This window comes from Euprymna scolopes, chromosome 19, assembly GCF_053919585.1.
Source record: "Euprymna scolopes isolate OS-2025 chromosome 19, ASM5391958v1, whole genome shotgun sequence".
Lineage (NCBI taxonomy): Eukaryota > Metazoa > Mollusca > Cephalopoda > Sepiida > Sepiolidae > Euprymna > Euprymna scolopes.
The window spans coordinates 85848075-85870082 of NC_136500.1; the positions used below are offsets into that span (position 1 = coordinate 85848075).

A 22008-nucleotide genomic window follows, 5' to 3' on the forward strand; every position below is an offset into this window, starting at 1 on the left:
GATGTAAGAGCATGGGTGAAAACATGTGTGAAGTGCCAAAAAGCCAATCTCGGTCGTCATACTCAAGCTTCTCTAGGCACATTCCCGGTTCCAGATGAGAGATTCAAGCACATACACATAAACATCACCAGACCATTTCTTACAAGTGAAGGTCATTGCTATCTGCTGACATGTATCGACACATTCTCTTGATGGTTCAAAGCTCTACCTATGCCAGATATGACGGCATACACAAGAGCCAGGACATTCCTTGCCGGCCTGGTGGCAAGATTTGGTGTCCCAGAAAACATAACGATGGACAGAAGTTGACAGTTTATTCCACAAACTATCAAAACTTTTGGACACTAGGGACATCCATACTATGGTTTATCATCCCAAAGCAAATGGCATGGTCGAGAAATTACATCACAGCTTAAAAGCTTCTTTACAGGCGCAGCTTACTAACAATGCAAAGTGGTTAGAACACCTCCCACTAATACTGTTGGGGTTGTGCACCACAGTAAAGAGGGATATAGACTGCTCAGCAGCTAAAACCCTGTACAGAACCACATTGCGGTTACCAGTGCAATATTTTTTTGAAACTCCAGACAAAGTTTGGGATGTGACAGTGTTTGTCGACCGACTGGCCAAGGTGGCATATTCTCCATCAGGGTTAAATAAAAACACAGACATATACGTACCTAAGGCGTTAGAGATTTGCACTCACGTCTTTATCTGTGATACGGCTAGGGTGCATTCTCTGCAACCACTGTATCGTGGTCCCTTTAAAGTTATCAAGAGACATAAGAAGTTCTTCAGGATTCTTATTAAGAACAAAGGACAGAATGTTTCGGTAGGCAGGTTAAAACTTGTAGCACTAAATGAAAAATATTTAGAAATAACACCCCTCAAGCACCATGCCAGCAAATATGACACTTGAGAGAGTTGCCCGGAATTAAAAGACATGGTCAAGTAGACATGTCAGATGGCCGGCCTATTTCAAGAACTTTGTTTCTGTATGAATAAAATAAATGTTCATTTTTCAGGTACTCTGTATTTGGGGGGGGGGGGTCTGTAGGGGAATAAGGGCAAGCAACACCGGTTACAGAGTAGACCAGAGGGTTACTTCCCTTGAGGGACAGTGAGAGTCCTGGAACCAGAAGGGAATGGATGTTTTTACCCCTCGTGGGAACGATGCCTACTTGAATCAGAGTAAGACTCTAGAATGAACGATATTACCTACCACCCACGGTAGAGCCACCACAAAAGTGAATACTGCTTTATTGTATTGTTCTGTATTGTAGTGTTACTGTTTTCATTCACATTTGTTGATATTGTAATAAATATGTATTTATGTACTTGGGCTTAGTCTAGTCAGTCATTGTATGATATTAATGCTTGTAAGTATTTTCTATTGCAGGTTAATTGAATTAACAATAAGACTCTAATACTTACAACAACCTTATTTCTTTCTTGCTGGACAAAAGAAGGCATACATTCAACAAAAGTGATGAATACCATTCTATGGGGTTACAACATTTGGCCAATTAGGGAACACACTTGGCCCATCTTTGATCTTGTTGGAAGAAAAGCTGCAGCGAAAATTCTACCACAAACAACAGATCTCAGGTTTCTTTTTGGTAAGCTTTATTCCAAAATATTGTTCCCATCTTGGAAAAGGTTGAACGCTGAAATAGTCCTGCCTACATCTTAATTATCAATCTTTCCCCTGCTGGGTGCCATTCCGTCTGTCGATTATCTCTCTTAGCCGTCCGTTGCAAACTCGACTAACTTTCTAAGGTGTCCTAAGCTCATTACGTCATGTATCTATGTAACCAAAGATCCTTGTCTGGTCTTTTAACATGTATCTTTGTTTATTAAAACCAAACATTCCAATCCTATTTTATTAAACATCCTGCTAAAACATTTTATTGTTTTACATATTTTTGGCTTAATTATTTCTACATTAAATTCTCGTCCTATTTCAAAATATTCTTGTTATCAAAACACTGTTATTTCCAGAATATTGTCACCAGCTCAAATTTTGGTTACTCATCTTTCTACCTAGGACATCTGATGTTGCCTGACCATAATATAAAATTAGGATGCTGAGCAACACCAGGTAGTATTGCTAGTTTTGCATAATTTATTGAACACAAGTTTCTATTTAGATATAGTTGAGCTTCAATTATGCATGCATATTTTTTCATATGGTAATCATGCGTGAATAGATTTAATAGGATTTGAACTCAACATTACTGATGGCACGGTGGTTTCAATGAAACCAATTACGCACCCCACCCCCCACATTCAATGAAAATACTAACCTTCAAGTATCGTACTTTCTCATGAGCAACGGACACAAATGGCAAAATCATGATGGCCTTTTTTTTAGTTTCCAACACCCGTTTCAGCATAAGAAGTTCAGCTACCATCGTTTTGCCTGCACTAGTCGGGGCAGAATATACCAAGTTATTGCCGGCTTAAAGTAGCAGTAGAAATATTTTTAATTTATAAATTTAAAAATTGATTGAGCAAACAAACATCAATGTAAAACAATACAATACAGAAAAGGTATCTCAAACAAAGATTTTAGTTTCATTATATCTTAAAATATTTAACGTGGCCACATGGATATTTGCAACATATAAACAATAACACCATATTTATTTCGGTTGATATACAAATCAAGATTGTTCAAAGTTTTGTGGAAATTAGAAAATTTGAAATCTATTGGTCTATAAGTTAAATTTTACAATGTATAACTAAAAACGGAAACATTGAACGGTTATAGTCAGCTAATGTACTTCCTAATCTCTGGCATAGTGTTACAAGAAGTGGTGACAAGGTAAATCTGTTCACCTTTTTCTCTAATGCCCATATCTCCTCTGTGCATGCACTCTATTTTTTATTATGTTTTTTTTTTTTCGGGCTTTCTTTCTGTTTTTATTTATTTAATAATCATTGAAAAGTTTTTTCAGTCTAATTTTTATTAAAAAATTATTGAAATTAGTGTGTTTTTTCTTTTTTTAAGAATTACTGAAAATACTTTAAAATCTTTTAAAACTATTTGGGGTATGTTTTTATGATGTTTGAAATTTTGTTATGATTTCAATAATTGTATTTTTATACTTTCATGAACATATATTTATTATATAAATTTAAATAAAAAACTTTTATGTTTAAAATTTAAAAAAAAATACTTTTATTTTATTTTTTCATAAACATGTATTTCTTATAAAGTTTCAAATAAAAACTTTTATTTTTGGAATTTTGTTATTAAAAGTGAAAATCAAGGTTGTGTTAGTTTTTTCTGTATAATTTTGTTCATTTTTATTGTATACTTTTCAATAATGTATATTTCTTATATTTTATTTCACAATCGAAATACTGAAGAACAATAAAAGTGAAGGAACTGATTTGCTTTGTCACTGTTTCTGGTCGCGTTACACTGGAAGTTAGGAAGTACATTAGCTGACTATAACCCATTTAACAAATGAAAAATCCTTACAAATGTAATTTTCATCTTGTGGTACATAAAAATCAATCATTATAGAAACAATGATTCAAGCCAACTGAAACATTGTGCAAAATCACATCAACCTTTGACAAAAATGATACGGAAATGCAACTTTGACTGTTCATATAAGATTTATTCCAAGAGCTAACACACTAAATCTTTGTAATATGATTCCTAATACAGAATATTTTTTTCATTTATAAGTAAAGCTAGAGGGCTTTTTTTAATAGTAAACCAATAAAAACAAACAGATTTGTACCATCTAAAAACAACTGGGAACAATTTGAGTATTTGTTTAGTTTAATCAAGACATTAAAAAATGAAAATATTTTAAAAAAATATGTATGTACTGTATGTACCCGTTATGGAATTAAGTTCTCATAAAAAAATTTCACACAATTTGATCAAGTACTTTTTTTTTTTCACAGAGGAAAATCAAATTTTAACGAGATCGATCATATCCCAGCCATCTTGCTTATTTTACTGAGGAGGGAGGGGTGCCAAGGGAGATAACTCTATCACCACTTAAAATTAGTCAAAATTTGATGAGATTATTTTGAAACATGAGCAGAAAAAATACCTAGATAAATATTTTAGTTTTTTTAATTTATTTTACAGAGTTTCTCTTTTTTTAATCCCTTTTTCATTTTGTTCTTTGTTAATCCCTTTTTAGTTTAAAGGCCACCCCTCCTCGTCCACAAAATAGACAAGACTGGCAGGATACCAGTGATCACATTAAAATTTGATTTTTCTCTGTTAAAAAAACTACTTGATCAAATTAAGTGAAAGTTTTTTGTGGGAATTTAATTTCATAACAGGTACATACAATATAAATTTTTTTTCCAATATTTACATTTTTTTAATGTCTTGATTAAACTAAACAAGTACCAGAATTTGATAAAGCAAAAATTTCATTCACTAAAGTTTTCAACTTTATTTTTTCTTTGTGAAAGACAACTTCATATTAAGCTCATTATATTGACAAGTGGCACTCTTTTTTTTCTCATAATGGGTCTGTTTTTGATACCCATAAAGACACAATATTATGCGCATTGAGTTGAAAAACACCAACATCTATATATTAATATGATAGCGTGATTATTATTTTCTGAGTTACACTCACATCCGGGCCATTTAATTATGGACTTCCACATCTTGTCATAAATAATTATACCAAGAATTCTTCATAAGTTTTGGTTTCGGTTTTGATTATAGCTGATGGCACTTAAGTCATCTATTTTTTTATAAATAATTTTATCAAGAATTCTTCATAAGTTTTGGTTTTGGCTTCGATTATGACTGAAGGAACTCAAGTTATACTTATACTTTTTTCATAAGTTTTTATTTTGGTTTTAATTCAAGCTAATGCACACAAGTCATATGGATATATTTTATTTTTTAAATTGCAACTTTATAATATATAAAAATCAATAGAACATTAACTCTTTCATAATATATACAAAACTCTGCAAGAATTAAAATATCATATTTAAGCATACTTTATGACCGGGCTTTACTGGACGTTCGTGCTAGCTTAGATAAATACTTTTGCAGTTTTAAAAAAAAGGCTAAAAGATTCAAACTGATGCACCCAAGTCATATGGATATATTTTTTATTTTTGAAATCACAACTTTAAAATATATAAAAATCGATAGAACATTAATTTTATAATAATATATATATATGAAATCTGCAAGAATTAAAATACCATATTTAAGCATACTTTATGACCGGGCTATGCTGGATATCCCTGCTAGTTTAGATAAATACTTTTGCAGTTTTAACAAAAAAGCTACAATAATATCAGAGCATCTCCATTTACACTGAACATCTACAGAATGCCAACATCAATATATTACATACTAGCGGGGGTACCCGGCGTTGCCCGAGTGTTTGTTTCCGGGACGGGGGGGGGGGGGGGAGTTTTAAAAAATGTTATGGTAGGTAAGTAGGAAGGATCAAACCCGGAGTCATGAGTAAAAGTAGGAAAATAAAGTGTGAAAAAAAAACAAAAAAAACATCTGCAACGTTAACAGTTCGGCCACCAAGAAAAGTCCATTCCAGTTGTTTAGGAAAAAAAAAAAAAAAAACGACTACGGTAGGTCGGCGCGAACGTGAAAATATAATGTGAATTGTCCAGCACGCTAACCACTATGCCACAGAGCACTGCAGCTTAGTTTAGTGATTTTAAATAACTTCACATGAAAGAACTACAAAGCCAAACCAGTGTTCTCTTCTCAACTGTTCCTTGTGAACGATCCCCAAACGGTGTTAAGTAGTGACAGGGGGAGGAGGAATTTCTTAGAGAGAAAATATTTTACCACTTCCATTGATCTTAACCGATTTTGGCCGTGACTTCTCAGCAGAAAAAGTATAGAAATCTAAGATTATCGAGGAATTTGAGAAATAATAAGCCTATAACACACCTCAGATATTGTTCTGCCGTTTGTGCATATTATATTTGCATGAAATATCTTGATTTTTAATCCTATTAAGGTCAAAATCAGACGGGGAAAAATGAGTTCATTTTATTTATATAGAGATGAATCAGTACCCTGTGGAATTTTCACAGGTCCTTCTGGTGTATCTTGTCGAACTCAGGAATCTGTACAAAATTTTGAACAGAAGACTTCTACCCAGCTATGGCTGACAGAACGATAGCATGCTAACCACATGGGTTAAAGAAAGTGTTCTGTTCAAAATTCTATACAGATTCCTGAGTTTGACAAAAAGATTCCCAAATTCAACAAGATACAACTGAAGAAGACCAGAGGTTACAACGGTCGAAACATTATGAGAATAACACTTAAGATAAGAATAAGTCTGAATCATCCAAAATGATACAGATTAAAATTTGTTTACAGTCAAATTTTGTCAAAACAATCCTCAAAATTAATGAATCATCGTAAGTTGAAATTGAAGCGGATTTCAGTATATTTACTAATTTTCACACACAAAACTCTAGGCTGGTTGGTGATATCTAATATAGTGAAATACAATGCAATAATAAAGATCACAGTAGAGCAATTAATAAACGTTAGTCAATCTACAAAATAAATCAATAAAGGATTACAAATGAGTAATTATGTTATCAGGAAAATCGTAATCCTTTTTTCAAATCCATTAAATCCACATAAGTAAGAATGACCCACATAAGTTGGGAATTAATGTTGATTAATTCACAAGTTCAAAGACATACTGATTGATTCAATTTTAAAAAGTGATCCATCATAAAAATAGTTGCAAAAGTAAATGAAATTCAGTGTTAATAAGATTTTATATTATAACTTAAAAAAATACCTGTCCCAAGACAGATAAAATTAATTATTCAAACAGAACAGTTTTGCACCGCTTTTACGACATCTTACAAAGATTAAAAGTAACATATAATGCTACTAAAGCTTATGTCTAGAATCCTCATTCAAATTTTGATCCAAATTCATTACATGATTTTAATTCTAGAAAATGTCTAAAATATAAGGCTTAAGCTTAAGGCATCTTAAAAATAAATTGAAATTCAGGAAATCTTGCTTAATTAGTGTCTAATGACTATGAATCAAATTTAATGTAAATCTGAAATATTTGAGTTTTAATACATATTGTAACAATTTTACAAAAATGGAAGGTGTTTGAATTTTCAAAAAAGACCCCATTCCTTCTTTTATTCTTTTTGTATAAGACTAAAACTAAATATATACCATATTAACCACCCTCATGCCTAGCAGCTTTGTTCCAAAAGTCATATTGATTGGTTCATCAGTTTAGAAGTGACTCCTGTACATACAAATATATAAACATACACGCATAACTAACTTTATATAAATAGATGTAAGAAAAAGAATTCCACAATGTTCCTATGTATGCAGGTACGTAAAATCACTTAGGGAGCTGAACACACTGCCTTGCATAGTTCACGATTACCACTGGGCAAAGTGTAGCACCTGTTAGCATTATACTTGAGGAATAGCCTGTCTCTGTTTTATCATTATTTTCATGGCAAGTGCTTGTCTGAGGTCCAATCTATGCCCACCCCCTCGCTAAACTTTCACGAGAAACACTCGTCTAGCTGAAAACACTATCAATAATTTTCCCCACTCTTTATCTGTGCCTAAACCGAAACGTAGATTCCATGAACAAAGCTTTTTTCTTCGAATTGCACACCTGTGGAACTGTCTTCCATTGCCTGCTTTCCAACTGACAATATAGTCATCTTCAAGTCTAATGTAAACAAGTTCTTGATGAGCCGTTCCCCTTAATCCAATTTACCAAACTCACACTACTAACGATTAGTATGATATTGTCCCATTGAATAGTGTACACTCTTTAACCCTTATTCTCGAGTAGCCTCTGGACCTTGATAAGTAGTGATAATATATATAAAAAAAAAAAAAAAAAAAACGTTTCTTGACTAGAATTCCCTCTATAATATCAATGGAAACAAAGAAAGAAAAGAAAAATCTGTATAATGTACGTACCAATGACAAAACAAAAATATCATACTTCAAAAATTATGGAAATTTATGAAGTAGTTTTATTTTTAAATAAGAAAATCATTTTTTAGCGATTAATGGGAATTCCTAGACATTACAACGTAAATCTTGCAAGTTTGAATCAAGTTGAATTATCTCCCTTTGTTATATTTTGTTTGTTTTAAGATGTTTTTCAAAATGGTGGCCAAGACAGATATTCTTTAAAATTTGATTTTCTTATCTAAAAATAAAACTACTTGACCAATTTGCGTAATTTTTGGAATGTGATATTTTTGTTTTTTTACAGGCATGTACATCATACAAACTTTTCTTTATTTTTTAATATCAGGGGAATTCTAGACAAGAACCAAAATACTGTACAGAAAAGAAACGTTAGTAATTAAAACATGATGGTTTTCAGCACTAAATAGTCTTATTACATGACAACTATAGACTCATATATACCGGTATGCTATGTGACTACATAGACCACCATCCCTGTGATAGCCATCAATGTTCTGACAAAACTTGCCATCCTAGCTAGGCAGATCACAGAGTTCCACAGGTGGAAAGTTCTAGGAAAGAAGTTTTGTTCATGAAATTTACATTTAGATTTAGGTACAGATAGAGAGGAGGGGGTAGTTGACAGTGCTTGCAGCTAGACGAGTGTTTGTTGCAAACGTTTTCAAGGAAGCAGGGACCATATATTAAAGCTTGGAATACTATCAATTCAACAAAAAATTTTCATATTATACATAAAAATCTTGTTTAATTGTTAGGTGCATATATATGTGTGAGAGAGAGGGGTGGGGCAGTTTGCTATGTAAATAACATAAAATAATATCCTGGGGTTGATATTTTGCAAGGAATTTTTTTACTTCTAAAACTTTTAATATTTTAATCTTTAAATTGCTATATTTGTTAAGTGACTATCAAATAATATTTTTAAATATTTTATATTTCAAGGGAAATTAAATATTTTATATTTTAAAGGAAAATAACTCCTGTACCCGACAGTAATCTCCCTTGCCAATAGGCATTTTAAAGCAGAGTTATCTGCCCTTAAATTTTGACCCTATGTTAACAAACAGAAACAAGGAATGATTCAATGGACACTTACTAACATTGGTTTAGCAAACCTCTTCATTTTCAATGCAGTTCCTTTCAGTTGTAAATTGTTAAAATATATCATTATTATTGTTGATTTACACAGAATCGTTTTCATCCAATTATTTCTTCATACTCGTCTTACCACTCAAATCCACTTCATGACAATATTGATCAAATACCATGTAATAATCAAAATTATCAATCTTCATCTAAAACTATTCTAAAACTTAATTAGTTACAACATCTATTATAAACAACCCATTGAATATAGATCCCTGGAGTTCATACCCCCCCCCCCAAGTTTCAGTACATAAATTAATATAATAGATTTGATTGGGTATGATTTTTGCTTGAAGATTCCATAGTTTATATTGGCAATAATCACTAAACCCTCCACCCAACAATATTTGAAACAAGAAATCAAATTACATACACAATTAACTTACCTAGGACCTTTCCAACCAGAAGGCATTCAGCTTGCCACTGAAACATTTTTTTGATTCCGTAAGAATGATATTTTTTCAAAACAACTTCAGGAATGCCCCAGGATGAAAGCAGTAATTTATCATCATCACTGACGGCATCTGTTTGATTGCTGCTGACAGGTTCTGATAAAAAGTAAAATAAAATATACTAATATGCTAAATGTTTTTATATATAATATACACTGGAAAAATCTGACTCTTTGGGTCATCCATTGAGCTGGAGTTAAATTGCTTGAATCAAAAGAAAATGAGTTTTCAAAGCCAGTTAAATATGTAAAAAAAATAAAGACAAAAATCACAAATTAGCTTCTTGCTATCTTTAACTATGAGTTAAGTAATATTACTGTCTGTAGTAATACTTCCTTTTATTTATAATGGACTATTTCAATCTTTGTTTTCTCTTCCTTTATAATCTTTGTCCATTAATAAACAGAGGGAAAGAGAAACAATAACGGAGGCAAGAATCATAGACAACATATAGAATAAGTGTGTGGTTACAAACAACAACAGTGAAAAAGGGTGAAAGTGATAGATAGTTAGTAAGTAATATGTTCTTCACTAATGAGTTGTAAATTACAGGATTAAAATGGAAGTTTTTGTTTTTTTCAAAAATTAACACAATCCCAATACTGAGGAATATTTTATCATGTATTTTGTGTTATTAAAATAGATAGGAAAAAAGGCTTTCTGGGAAACAAATGTTGATTAACTCAGATTTAGTATAATATAGATGGATCAATAAAATAAAATGGAAATAAAGGATAAAACAACGCTAATCTATATATTAATAGGATAGTATGTATGTTATTTATTTTGTGTGTCACACTTTCATTCGAGTGACTGTTGTTTAATTGTTATGGACAATTGATGCCATGTTCAAGAGAGATATACATGTGCAGACAGGAAACTCTATGAGGCATTTATTGACCTAGAAAAATCCTTTGAGAGATGCTATGGTAGGTAACGCATAAGCTGGGCATAGAGGAGTGGCTTGAACGTCTCATACAATGTATGTACATGGTGGAATGATAAGGTTGTCACCTTAAAGAAAACAACACTACAGCTTTATTTTAAACTTTTATTGAAAAAATTAATTCAGGTAATTTGATTATGTAGTAGAGCTGACATCTATTCAATGTAGCCGCCTTCAGCTTCAATTACCGCTTCGATACAGGAAGCATGCCTTTTCCACAAGTGCCGGTAGGAGCTTGGTTATCACTCGGCAGATGGCAGCGATCAGGCTGGCTTTGGTGTAGTGAGAGGTTATGTTGGTGATGTTCTTGACCTATGACCAAACAAAGTAGTCCAGAGGGTTCAGATGGAGGGAGGAGGAGGCGTGTGTAAGAGAAGGGTACAAAGTCATAACACTCTTTCTGAAGCCAAGCCTGGGTCTCTTTGGACTCATGGGCCGGCACAAAGTCCTGCTGCCACACCCAGAGGTCTGCCAGCAGCCACCTGATTGCACCAGGGGATCACCACAGGGTTATTCCAGCCCAATTCATCCAGCCCCGACACACCCCCTCTTGGATTTTTTTCATATTTACACCATACAAACTTTGGGTTAAAACTAAGAGAAATCTGCAATTTCAGCCCAGTTGGATTTGAGGAACATATTTTTTTTCACAGTCGGTTTCGCCCTGGAAATCAAAAATTGCTATCTCATGACGTAGAATTTTCGACCCCCAGCGTTTTACAAAATTTGCATTTTTGTTGCAAAGAATAAAGCTCTGGAGCTAAATATTCACACAGATAAGGTTTTGAGGGCAAGGAATCCAGAAATCATGGTTAGAAAGATGGCAAATGAGATGAAGTACCTTATTTTTACCATTTTAGGTGGTACCGCAGCACTTTTTTAGAGCTTGTTTGGGGCGATATTTTGTTGAGAAAAAAACATAACTGTGGTGCTTTGCCAGACTTCTCCTTTGGATTTTTAAAGTGACTTTAGGTTGGAAATTACAAAATTCAAATAAAACCTTTCGGCATATTTGACATTTCAAGACACTAAAGCCTCAAAATTGGCATTTTTATAAAAAGTTAAGGACTTTTTGGTGAATTTGGCAACAATCTAATCTTAAGCTATCATCAATATCTAGAGCTGAAAAAGGACTTGGATCGACCCATTAGAGCCCATTTTCATGATAGAATGTCAAATTATATCATATAAAAGGATATGGACAAAAAATAGTCGAAAATAAAAGACTGATGCATAATCTAGTTTATCGTAAGAAAATCTGTCAAACGAATATAAAACAGACATTTGTTATAACTCCAACTATCGACTTAATCTGTCAAAATAGTCCTGAGTCTTATTTTTCTCCTCCTCGGTGATGAAATATGTTCTACCATTCACTGAAATACTTGGGGCCTGCACTCTCATAACGACCTTGCTCAGTGGAATATAGCCTCGATCCCTATTAGTTGGCCAGTGGAATTTATGTGATGGTCCATGTGGATGCAGGAAGTTGCAAGTAAGATCTTTCTCTTCCCTGTTGTCACTCTCAATCAATGCTAACCACCAATATCCATCAAAAATGCAAGTAATGTAGTCATTGCATTTGAGCAACTCCAGAGTTTCATCTAATGGCACAGGCATGTCCAGGAAAGAATGATCGATAAAGATCGTTGTGTCAGCACTCAATTGCTTGCCCTGAATATTAAACTGAGAAGCTGGTTTGAAATAGTGACAGCTCCTTGTACCAGGCACAGTATCTCCCAGTTTATATCTCATTTGAAGTTTCTCTCAAACTGAAACCATGTCTTCTTTGCCGATCTTTAGAAACATGATACCAGTGATCGATGATCTGCAAAAATCTGCAACAGCATGAAAGGTGAGTATTTGGTCTTTTATTGGCCTTTGCAAGCTGGCACGGATAACTTTGCGTTTGACAGCCCCACCAATTCCATCACAGGGTGATTTGCCATGGCTAGTTGCAAAAAATGCCCAAGTTGCATCAATTCCAAAATCTGATGAGTGATGGCAAAGGTTAAGAAATGCTTTGAAGTTTTTATATTGGCCAGCGCAGCCATCGCTGAAGTACTCTACACTCTTGATCCAGGGAAATTTCTCTTTGATGTACAACATCACCATTCTTTGTAGTTCATGCACAAAACAGGTGTCATGCTCAAGGTCATCTGAAATGATGCATAATGAGATCTGTTGAAGTTTTCCATTGTTATCTTTGTAATAAATTACCACTGGATGCATGGTACACTGGTCTTTGTTCTAGTGATATCCCTGGATCTCATCTTGCACCACGTAGTGATAATTTTCCGCAAAGTCCAGGAGAAGGATACATTCGGTCTCGGTTATTTCTTCTCTTTTTTAGATACTGAGCTTGGCGCTTTGCTGTGAAGGAATGGGTCGTTAGATTATCAACATTGTATACCAATATCTCTATGAAGTCATCTACATCAGCCATCTGTGTCCATAGCATTGTCCTATCCACACTCTCCCACCGATTATATGACATCTCACTGTCAATTTCCAATTCAGTAAATTTATCTCTGATATACTTCTCTAGAGCAGGGAAACCTGGGCATTTAGGACAACGGTGGACCATACATTCAAGACTATCGGTGTCGCAAACTACCAAGGCCATCAAATCTTTGTAAGTGATATTAAAATTGGGACTTTCAGTTGGTAGATTAGCAGCACTCTCATCTCTGGATTCTTCAGCTTTCCTTCTGAGCTGAGTCTTGACAGTTAAAACAAAGCAGTCAACAAGCAATTTGCTGTTTTGATGGTGGGTGCAAACACAAACTGAATGAGAACCTGATGTCAAGATGGTGACACACCATTTTGGACGGAGCTCACAGAACTTTGAAAGACCTATTTTGTGTTCAGGATAGCTTTCTTTGTAAACTACATAAAGCTCCTTAAGATTGCATAATAGCAGCCATTTCTGGACATGAACTTTGTTACCGATGCTCACAAAATCTTTCGCTCGAGGCATTAACCATGAAAATTCATCGTCCTCATAGAAAGCCAAGACAGAATTAATAACCTCTTTTGAGAGACCTCTCACCTTCTTCTGTGGCAATGAAAGAATACCTCGATCCTTTTTCAGTTGCCGTGCTTCACGTACTATATATTCAGAGACATTGAAATATTCAGACACCTTTTTTCGAGACCAACTTTCCGGAGCTAAAGTCATCAACTGGATCCTCTCACTGGTTTTCATTTCTTTATTCTCAAGTTTGGCCTTCATTGCATCCAACGATCATCATCCTTTGCCTTTGCCACTAAATCCATTTGACTCGTTTGGCTGCTAATAGGGCTTCCTAATTCAGGGCTAGAGATGTTAAGGACTTTGGCAGCTGCCTCTACTTGCATTTCATAGCTTCTTTCTAATTTCTCTCTGACAATATTGATTTTTGTGTGCTTCTGCATTCTACCGGTTTTTATAGGGGATATATCAAACATCATTAGAATGTCATTCAGTTTCTCTCTCTTTTGCTCAATTTGTGACTCATTTTCAAGGTCTTGATTGTCACTTTCTTCTGTTTCACTTGGATCTTCTAACTTCTTGGCAGCTGCTTCACAGTGACGGCAAAGCTTCCAGCCAGGAACAACATGGTAGCCCTTCTGCTTTAGCATCTCAGCCATGTCTAACTTGATAGCACGATCACCCTCTATCTTCTTTTTGTGCTTCAAAAAGATGTTGCAGCACTTTGTATATTTTTTCTCAAAGTAATGCCCCAAATGAGGTTCGTGATACCTGCAAATGTTAGCAACAGTTTCATCAGTGAGTGTGACACCAGCTCTTAATTTGAGCACAGTTCCTACATCATGCTCTAATGCAGTTATTGGTGTTGAAAATGGCTTCAGATTGTGGTGACATGCACTCTTCATTAGTAATCCAAACGAACATTGAGGAGCACTTGTCATGGATGATGTATATCCTCCCTCTCGTTTCCTTGATTCAGAAGACATTCTTAATTTATTGCTCTGGAATAATTATTACAATCTGATAATAAAAATTATAATAATTCACAATGAGCAGAATATGCAATACTCAACTGCAACATTAAGAGATTTACAGACAGTATAATACACAAATAATGTAACAGTAGCACATTCTTGATCAGAAACAAAGGCACTGTAATCAAAGAAATGAAATTTGCAAAAAGTAATATCTATCTTCTTAGTTTCTGACCATTCAAATTTGATAATGAAAAAAGAATTTCTAAAGTGTGAAATTCAACTGTATGTATTTCAAGGTGCTACAGAACTGCAATTCTGGGGTATAAGAAATTCTATTTTAACCATTATTATGCCTTGAGGTAATAATTTAGTAAGAAACCATAAAAAAGTGACAGGAAACAAACTTGGATTATTGACAAACTTAGAAGTTCACACCAAAGAATGCATTATTAGATCAATGCAACAAGTAAATAGCCTGAAAGAGAAGAAAATTAATCATAGCAGCGATGAAATATAACTATGAGACTATCATAACTAGCTAAAGAGACACACCCATTTATCAAAAAGGGTTTCATGTGAAAGTGTTTCTATGCTGAAGATTACCCTTTACAAATATATATCATGTTTTTGAGAGCCACAAATGTTGACTTCCCTGTTTGTCTTTGACAGTATTTAACATCACGCTCAGGTAATAACTCTGAACAAACTGTGTTGAAAATGTATCACCAGAAACAGAACAAAATTGATCAATCAAAAACATAACAGCAAAAAATCATAGCATGAATTCTCTACTTCACAACTAAAGTAATGCCATTTTGAGTGAAACTGATCAAGAAAAAGTATACCGATTTGAATCAACATGAAACAATCAGAAGTCAATGTAGTGTCTTTTGAGTGAAACTGAACAAGAAAAAGAACATTTAAATCAACATTTGAAAAAAGAAGCATAGGACATTATTCAGGTATCATATCATAGAGGAATTTGCTCTGACACTCAAACTTGATTACTCAGGTGGACATGATTCTGAACAGCTTAAATGCATTGATTGAAAGGATTTGCTGATTTAATGGTTTAGAAACCATGATCCAACTGTCCAAAAATTATGAACTGCACGGCACGATTGTATGATGTGTGCCTGAAGGTATAAATAAAAAACACAATATCTTATTCCCACTGACTTTTTGGTAAACTGAGTCGACTCTACACTACCCCTAGTCACAATTCATCAACACATACAAATGAAAGAATACTGTTATCATGATCAGTGCTATTCTACTGCACATTTTTAATTAGATCATAAAAGAGAAAAGGAAAGAGAGGGTCAGCATGATAATGAGCAGAATGTTATGCTTCAAATGAAAATGTGACTTCATTCATATCTGAATGTTACCTTACATCTTTCCTCTAAATTTTAAGCTATTGCTATCTGCAAATCAAAAGATAATGGCCAAAAGTTGTTTTTTTGAAAAACTCAAATGTCCAAAACTTGTACATAATTAAAATTGCTGTCCAAATGTCCATATGTGTGTCAAAAATCTTTTATTTTCGACTATTTTTTGTCCATTTTGACTGTGAAGTAGGGGTGCATATCCTTTTATATGATGTAATTTGACATTCTATCATGAAAATGGGCTCTAATGGGTCGTTCCAAGTCCTTTTTCAGCTCTAGATATTGATGATAGCTTAAGATTAGATTGTTGCCAAATTCACCAAAAAGTCCTTAACTTTTTATAAAAATGCCAATTTTGAGGCTTTAGTGTCTTGAAATGTCAAATATGCCGAAAGGTTTTATTTGAATTTTGTAATTTCCAACCTAAAGTCACTTTAAAAATCCAAAGGAGAAGTCTGGCAAAGCACCACAGTTATGTTTTTTTCTCAACAAAATATCGCCCCAAACAAGCTCTAAAAAAGTGCTGCGGTACCACCTAAAATGGTAAAAATAAGGTACTTCATCTCATTTGCCATCTTTCTAACCATGATTTCTGGATTCCTTGCCCTCAAAACCTTATCTGTGTGAATATTTAGCTCCAGAGCTTTATTCTTTGCAACAAAAATGCAAATTTTGTAAAACGCTGGGGGTCGAAAATTCTACGTCATGAGATAGCAATTTTTGATTTCCAGGGCGAAACCGACTGTGAAAAAAAATATGTTCCTCAAATCCAACTGGGCTGAAATTGCAGATTTCTCTTAGTTTTAACCCAAAGTTTGTATGGTGTAAATATGAAAAAAATCCAAGAGGAGGTGTGTCGGGGCTGGATGAATTGGGCTGGAATAACCCCACACTCTTCAGGACATCCAGGTACATTTTGGTGTTGACTTTCAAGCCGACTTCGAAGATGTGAAATGGCATGATGTGGCCCTCACTTAAGACCATAACCATGGCCGGAAACTTTGTTTTCATCACCCTGGATATGTTCCTGTTATTTGTGGCAATCCAGCGATGCATTTTGAAGGTGCTGGCAATGGTCCTGTTGTCATAACTTGGATCGGTAGACCGCATGCGTTGTACAGCAGCACATCTCTGATCTCGCTCATCGAACACTGTGTCACTTTCAGACATGATAGAAGGTTCCTATCGTTCTTGGGATTTGTACACAATTGGACAACTAGTAGATGGTCTGCAACAAAAAAAGAAACTATTTTCATCAAATGGAAATGGAATCATGTTGTCTTTTCTAGCACAACAATTTTATCATTCTACCCTGTACATGAATATGAGTAGTAGATTACTGGTGGATGACACAGTGATAAATTCAATGTTAACATCGGGGTTCACCAGGGATCACTCCTTAGATTCATACTTTTCATCACAGTCTTGGAGGCACTGTCAAGAGAGTTTTCGTTGAGCTGTCCATCGGGATTACTCTAAGTTGGCGATTTAGGAATCATTACTGAATCCTTAGAACAGTTAAAGAATAAATTGGAAATATGGAAAAATGGTCTGGAGATCAAAAGTTTTCGGATGAATTTTCCTAAAACCAAAGTGATGACGTTATTCATAATATATGGACTCTGGTCAGTATCCTTTTTCCTGTGTACCGCAAGAATGTTAGAAGCAATGTAATACAATATAACCTGTACCTATTGCGGGTTCACAAAACTTCAGTGACCTGAGGGTTAAATTAGCCCCGAACCCCAACTGCAAATGTAGGAGATGCATGGGACAGCTGCATCCTATTGACAAGTGTCCCCACAAAAAGATGATGACAATACATTGGAGGTGGGAGACTCTTTCTGCTATCTAGAAGATATGTTGATCGCAGGGAGTTGATGTTAACTCAGGCCACAAAAGTGAAGACTGTTTGAGCAAAATTTTCCAAGTTGTTGCCTCTGATAAAATCCCAGCTTGTTCCTCTCTACATCCAAGGTAAGTTGTATCACAGCTGTGTGTACACCAAAAGTTCATCTTTATCATCATCATCATCATCATCATCATCATCATCATCATCATCAAATCTTTTATTAAAAAACATGTTTATAAATGATTCGTAGATGTTGAAATCAAAGTATAAAACCTGTTTGCTTTGATTACTGAATAATAGGATGCTATTTATTATCTTGTTGCTCGTCACTGTGTGAACTTTTCATTTGTAGATACATGTTTTGGATAGAGGGAGGAAGGGTGAATAAGAGAAATAAAGAGCACATTATATGATGAAAGAAATAGTAAGAGGAATGAAATGCTATAAATAAGTAAAAGGAAAAAGGGGAGAGAAGCAGAGGAGGAAAAGAGGTAGAGAGAAAGGTGGAAAAAAATAGAGAGTGTTTATTATAACATCATAATAAATTTGGATTTAGAATGATGAAAATAATGAAAAGAGAGGGAGGAGGACAAAACTGAGGTTTGCTTGTTGGTCTGTTTAACCAGCATATCGACCTTCTTTGAGTCATTTAATGCTGTGCATAATTTTTGTTGTATTTTAAGTTGATTTTTTTTTTTTTCAAATTTTATTTGTCTTTTATATTTGTTGTCTCCGGATGTTTAGTTATTTTCAAAGTTTAGTTGTTACTAAGAATATTCAAGTGATGTTTCAATTTTTATTAGTTGTTTGAAAGGGATTTATATTTTGTGGTAATGATTCACTCTTTTTAAAAAGTTTAGGATATTATTAGGGTTTTCGTTTTCAAGGAGGTCTTTTAGATTTTTCGCCTTGTAAAAGGGTATCATTCAAACGCTACCGTGTTTGAATATAGGGTTAAGTGGCAGTTTTAGTCATTTAGAACTGCTTTAAAGCTTCACCGCTCACTGATTTTTCGACCAAATTTCAACTGAGTGTTTCTTTGTGGTTCACTTCTGCGTGGCAGTCTTTATATGTCCGGTTTGGCTAATTTAATGATTTATATAAGTTTTTTGTTGTTGTTAATTTTTGTTGTATTCTAAGTTGTTTTTTTTTGTTTTTGTTTTTTTCAAATTTATTTGCCTTCTATATTTGTTGATTCACTCTTTTTAAGAAGTTTAGAATATTATTAAGGTTTTCTTTTTCAAAGAGGTCATTTAGACTTTTGGCCTTGTAAAAATGTTTACAAATGTATATGAGGTCAAAACAGGCCCTATGACATGTTATACATTTGTGCGGTTCTTCATTTTTTTAATATGAAAGAGTGAGCTATATGTGTGTCATATTCAAATATGTGATAGGACTACTTCTTTATTCAATTTTTGAGGTCTGACAGTTGTCATTTAAGTATAGGTTAATTTCAAATGGTTTGTTGTTTTGGCTGTTCCAGGTTTCTTGCCATTTCTTAGTAATAATTCATTTACTAAAGGTTTATAGTCAGTGTATGGGACGTTTATGTCACTTATTCCAAGTTTTAATGAATTTTTTTCAGTCATGTCAGCTTTTTCATTTGCACAGAACAAAAGAGAGAAGGCGTTCGTAAGAGAGCGGAGAGTTCAAAGTTAATAATGCTAACTATAAAACAGAAGATTAGAATAGTCCATTAGAAACAATAGGGAATATTACTACAATCCTCATAGCTGGACAGAAATGGCTTTTCTTAAAATATGGTAAAATTAAAATTTCCAGAGAGAGGAGAAAAGCAAGTTAGACAAGACAGAGATAGAAAAAACAAAAAGAAAGGAAAAAAGAGAAAGCAAGAGAAGGGGAAAGGGAAATAAAATAGAGCATGGTTGTATTTATATGAAGGGAGTATCCCAAAACAGTCCATCATTATCATTATAGTTCAATCTTTTATTAACATTACATGTTTCAAAATGAATGATGAAACTCTAGTTTAAAAACATTTCATTTGATTATTGAATAATATTTTTAAGGAATAAGATTTTAATAGTTACATTTAAATATCATTTGGTAGATTTGAAAAAAAAAAAAAAGTACAAAACAAAAATGATAATAAAATGACTGATGTAAACCACCAGAGCATATACAGCCAGCATATATTTACCAATGTTTGTCAGTGATCCTGCCAAATTCCCCTTAGGCACAGAAATATCATGGTCTACAAGTGTAGAGGCATTTTGGTTCTCCTGATTTTTAATTTCAGATGATAACTCTGACTTTGATGAACGGAGATCTGATGGAATTCTTTGTTCCTGCAAGCTGGGACGATTGGGAAGTGGAATTGGTAATGGATTCCAGAATGTAATATTGGGGTCAATGTCTTCAAACACAGAGGAACTGATAGAAGCATTAAAAGAAATTCCAACACCATTTTCTCCTCCATGGTGTTGCTGTTGCTGGAAAACAAAAAAACAAAAAATGATCAGCATGAATATTTTTAAAGAAAATTCAATAATGGAATTTCTACTAATACTAAAACTCTGAGGATGTTGTATCTTATCTTGCTTGCTCGTCACCGTGCACACTTTTCATCTGCACATGAATGCTTTAGATAGTGGGAGGAAGGATGAATAAGAGAAATAGAAGCCATATGATGCAGGCGGAGAGAGGAATGGAATGATGTAAATAATTTAAAAAAATAAAAAATAAAGAGAGAGGGGTTTATTATGATATCACAATACATTCTGATTTAGAATGTCGAAAATGATTAAAACAGTGTAAGGGGGGTTATTAACAGTTTAATAAAACTAACTGTAAAATAGAAAATTGGAATAGTCCATTATAAACAATAGGGAATATTATCACAATTATTAATTTCCATAGCTGGAGAGAAAACTGCTTAGTGGTAGCAGTATTAATAGCAGCTGTAATCTTATTATCCATCCACCCGTGCCATAGACACACCCAGCATCTAAGAACAATTTATATCAAAGCTGGTGCACTTCTGTCAAATAGTTTTGTCATCTATAAATAACAAGCAGAAAAGTTTTACTCAATTATAATAAGCATCACTCAATAAGTCCTGGGCCTGACATATAGATGATTCTACTAATAAAAAACAAAATCCATATGATTTTTATAAAGTACTTACCTTCAAATGGCATGTGTTAAAATTTGAGAATAATTGGATTATTATTTTACAAATTACAGCTATTGAAGTGAAGTTACTTTTGCACATTTGCAAAACAATAGAAAAATCTGAATTTTGTGTGTTGATAAAACATTGCTTTCTGATGAGAAAAAGTACTATTCATGCAAAGCAATTGTTTGATAAGCGATAGTCGGAGTCTGATCAGTCGGAAACTACAGTTAAGAGGTGGTATACTGACTTTAAATGTGGTGGTGTAAATATAAATGATGCTCAATGCAGGTATTAACAGGCAAAGTTTTAGCTTCCATATTTTAAAATGAGCAAGGTATTTTGCTGATTGGTTACCTTGAAAAGGGAACAACCACCAGGAGTGAATATTGTATAGCATTATTGTTGCATGTCAAATAAGAAATTATCAAAAATAAGACACAAGTGAAGAAGAAATGTCACAAGTCGATTGCAATGATGGCAAAACTTTTGTGTTTCTGAATTTTTGAGATGAGGATTAGTTATTTGTATTATTTTGGATTCTTCAGACTACTGTTCTCATCTTGAGTGTCATTTTCACAACGTTTTGGTCAATGTTACCTCCAACTTTCTTCAGGTGTATCTTGTCGAACTCGTAAAACTGCACACGATTTGAAACAGAACTCTTTATTTCATTCATGGGGGTAGCATGCTCTCGTTCCATCAGCCATGACTGGATAGAGGTCCTAAGCAATTCACAATTGTATATTTTGGTCGTCAACATTGAGGATTGAACCTTGAACCTTCAAGAGAATATTACTAATATCTAACCATTGCGCCTCGGATCCTTGCAGAAAAAATATACAATTGTGAATTACTTTATCCAATCATGGCTGATGGAACAAGAACATGCTAACTCCATGTATTAAATAACAGGTTCCATTCAAAATTCCATGCAGATTTCAGAGTTCAATAAAAGATTCCTGAGTTCGACAAGATATTCCTGAAGACAGTTGGAGGTTCCATCAACTGAAACATTGTGAAAATGACACTCAAGATGAGAACAGTAATCCGAAGAATCCAAATAATACGAATACATGAACTGCATTTCAAATTGCTCCTGCATCTATCTTATTCTCCAAATCTACCCCCCACCCTG

General features: G+C 33.9%; 1 protein-coding gene across 1 annotated transcript in view; it reads right to left on the minus strand.

The window, feature by feature from the left end:
- The window catches only part of LOC145239813 (DNA polymerase theta-like), a 168893-nt gene that overhangs the window by 122501 nt on the left and 24384 nt on the right, over window positions 1-22008 (minus strand). Inside the window, exons 4-6 of the mRNA XM_080103341.1 lie at window positions 19896-20187; window positions 9526-9687; window positions 2307-2461 (exon numbers count right to left, since the gene is read on the minus strand). Coding sequence (XP_079959467.1) covers window positions 2307-2461; window positions 9526-9687; window positions 19896-20187 — 609 coding nt within the window. The remainder of the gene's footprint in view (window positions 1-2306; window positions 2462-9525; window positions 9688-19895; window positions 20188-22008) is intronic.